At 34.0% G+C, this 3,331-nt stretch overlaps 1 protein-coding gene across 1 annotated transcript in view; it reads right to left on the bottom strand.

The window, feature by feature from the left end:
* The window catches only part of LOC107688618 (active breakpoint cluster region-related protein-like), a 172,953-nt gene that overhangs the window by 65,993 nt on the left and 103,629 nt on the right, over positions 1 to 3,331 (bottom strand). The window contains exons 7-8 of the mRNA XM_016486331.1: positions 2,294 to 2,346; positions 1,141 to 1,281 (exon numbers count right to left, since the gene is read on the bottom strand). Coding sequence (XP_016341817.1) covers positions 1,141 to 1,281; positions 2,294 to 2,346 — 194 coding nt within the window. The remainder of the gene's footprint in view (positions 1 to 1,140; positions 1,282 to 2,293; positions 2,347 to 3,331) is intronic.

The raw sequence follows: 3,331 nt of genomic DNA, 5'->3' as shown, positions 1-3,331 counted from the left end.
TGTGAAATTAAATGTTCATTATTCATTCAAAGATTTGTTTAAATTAAATTAATGCGTATTTGCTGATGCTGACGGCAAACGTGAAAGTATTATAATGATATATCGGCCTTGGCAACATATCGGTCGACCACTACTCTCATGTGCTCATCAGCAAGATAAGCTCATCAAACAGTCACAGTTAGAGGTCAGGAGCATTTATGAAAACATAGAAATGTCAAACAAAAGAGAATTTGAAGAATTTATGTTTGAAAATGAACACATTGTGGTTTGTTAAAGTAAATTATTACAGTTAGGGGTGTGGCAATATACTGGTATTGGTGATAATGTTAATACTCCACAAACAGTATAATTTTGTAAATAATGCAGCTCCAATAATGTGGTTAACACTTAGTAGGTGGCGCTATTGCACCTGTTTGCCACCAATCATAAAAAGAAAAAAGAAGCAGTATGTAGCTACTACCACAGATATACATGCATAGATGCCTCATTAGCGGCTGTTTTATGGGCCACTATATGTAAGCAGTCCACCATATTGGAACAGTCAAAGCCAGCATTACAAAGCTGTGTGGTTAGAACTACAGCTTACTACAGCATAACCTGTGGTTATATGAATAGGTTCCTGTTAGTATGACATGTGGACTTAAATAGATCATTATCATGAGAAAAAGCAATGCAGTTCAATCTATATCTTTTTTTCCAATTATACAATTTATTTTTACATCTTTTATATCACTTTAAGCAAAACAGCAGAGAACAAAAATAACAAAGTAGTCCCTAGATGCTATGTTCATTATTTACAGCAGCATTGTATGTATGTACTGTATGTTTACATGTACATGTAAACATGGGGGAAAAAATACTAATTGAAAGTGAACCACCTTCTGTTGTCCATGTAAATGAGCGTGTGTTCATAAATGCTTACACAAACCAAAACTTAGAAAGAAAACAAACCAGGTGCCAAATCTAAAGCTATTAATAAAGTAGGTGTGAAAACACTTTTATAAAGGCACTGATCAACCAACTGCCTTAAAAAGGCCTCATTCTATAATTTTGCATTTACAGTAGAGGATTGTTTATGTAAAATACAGTATACTGTATACTCCTCCTCTGTCAGTCACACAAACACACAGAGTCACACACCTCTCCCTTCGGTGTGGTCACGGCAGTCCTGCGCGGGTCAATCTCTTCATTGATGCTGGACAGGAAGTTCTGGGATATTCTCAGAGCATCCTGCAGTAGTGGGAAGTCTGGGTGATCCTTAGGCGTGTGTTTCAACAAGTCCTGAAAAAATAAAACAAACAGGCAACATACCTGAGCTTTATGTTTATTCTTTAAGTGATAATCCAACTATTTAAATAAAAAAGATAAATCGACACTACTGTTAAAAGACTGAATTTATTTCAAATATATATCAAAATACAGTAAAGTAGCAATATTGTAAAATATTACTACAATTTCAAGTAACTGTTTTCTATTTTAATGTATTTTAAAATGTTAATTATTCCTGTGAAATCAAAGCTGAATTTTCAGTAGCCATCACAGCCTTCACTGACACATGATCAAAAATCATTCTAATATGCTGATTTGGTGCTCAAGAAATATTTATTATTATCAATGTTGAAAACAGTTGTGCTGCTTAATTTGTGTTGCTTAATTTATTAAAATATATATATTTTTCACGATTCTTGAAAGACTCAACAAGAACAGTATTAACTTGAAATAAAAATCATTTGTCACTTGTCATCAAATTAATGTTTTTTCCCCCCACAAAATAATGATAGTGTACTACATATGTGGAAGTTGAATTTTCAACTAACGTATTGGCAGTATTTTTATCCATTTTCAAAGGTTTCTCTCATGCAGGTTTTACATGTTTTGATTATATATTTTTGGTAGAAACCACCTACTACTGACATCTGGGTTTATAATGACCTTAAGATCCATAAAGAAAAGCAAATTTGACATGTTGATACTGGTATTTTAAAGGATAGGACAAGTAGAATTTGGTAGTCTGACTGTCTCCTTATGGCATAGAACACTCTTCTTTTTGATTGACGGCAACCAAATCTCTACTGGGTTTGATTAACCTAATTGAACTGTAACACTCATACAGTACAAATAGAGATTTACTAAAAATAAATTGCAACCTCAGTCATGCTGAAATAATGTCAGGCTGAGTATGAATTTGTGATGTCAGGAAAATAGTAGCCTGTGCATTTGCCTTAGTAAAGGTGACCTTACTGTTTTAAACTTGACTACATGTAATCAATATATGTATATTTTAGAGACTCACATGCAAGACCAGAGTGCTGCGAGTGACACGGTCAATAGGTTTGTAGAGGAGAGCTGCAAAGACAAACATTAAAGAATAAAATATAGAGTGATCATAAGTTATGAAATATCCTTTTATGCAGTAAAATATTAACTCACAAAACACTCATACTTCCAATCATACAAAAGCTCCAAATGCCAAACAAACCCAAAGAGAGAGAGAAAAAAAAAATGAAGAAATAGCCTTTCCTAAACTCTATTACACAGCTGACTGAGCAGCCAGACACTACGGATATTAGCAGCATCTCTAAGCACTTCACAGACATGAGTATCTAGGACAAATGAATGCAAACACTGAGAGAAGGCTCTCTGTAAAGCCACACACTCTCAATAGGCTGACAGATTGAGAGAAAGAAATGCATATCTGTCAGCTCACAGCATCATGGCCTCCCTCTAGCCATATCTGTGATTCTGAACACTGCAGTGGGATATGAACACTCATACCACATATCCTACCTAGACCAAGCTCTTGCTATTCTGTTCTGTTTATCGACTTTATTTTGTAAAGCAGAAATAACCTATTTTCTTTAAATGTGCGGGACTTCCAATTCATTAGCTGCTATAGGTAAACTACTAACTAAAATAATAACAAAGAGCCATTAATGGTAAAACTATTTGTGCTACAAACCAGAGTGTCAGTGATTAATATAATACATTAAAACAAAATTAGCAGCATAACAGACTGTTTTTGTACAGCTAAAACAACTGGATGAGAATGACAAAAGCAGCTTTGCACATTCAAGTTACAAATGGCTCTTATGCTCTTACATTAAAAATAAGAATTCAATAGTCTTTAATCATTTCAGTTGTTTTTATTGTAATTAGTAAGCTGACCACTATATCTAAAAAAGGAAACTATTTACAGGAATAAAAAAATAGATATATACCAATGGTTTTAAGATGGCAAAAGAGTAGTGTCAAAGGTTTATCTTTATGGTTTTCTGTCTGTGTGGTGAGTAGGGCTGTGCAAAAAATCGAATGCGATTTTCATGCGCATCTC

Source organism: Sinocyclocheilus anshuiensis, unplaced genomic scaffold, assembly GCF_001515605.1.
Source record: "Sinocyclocheilus anshuiensis isolate Anshui unplaced genomic scaffold, SAMN03320099.WGS_v1.1 scaffold805, whole genome shotgun sequence".
NCBI classification, from domain to species: domain Eukaryota; kingdom Metazoa; phylum Chordata; class Actinopteri; order Cypriniformes; family Cyprinidae; genus Sinocyclocheilus; species Sinocyclocheilus anshuiensis.
This window is presented reverse-complemented; position numbering and strand designations above follow the sequence as displayed.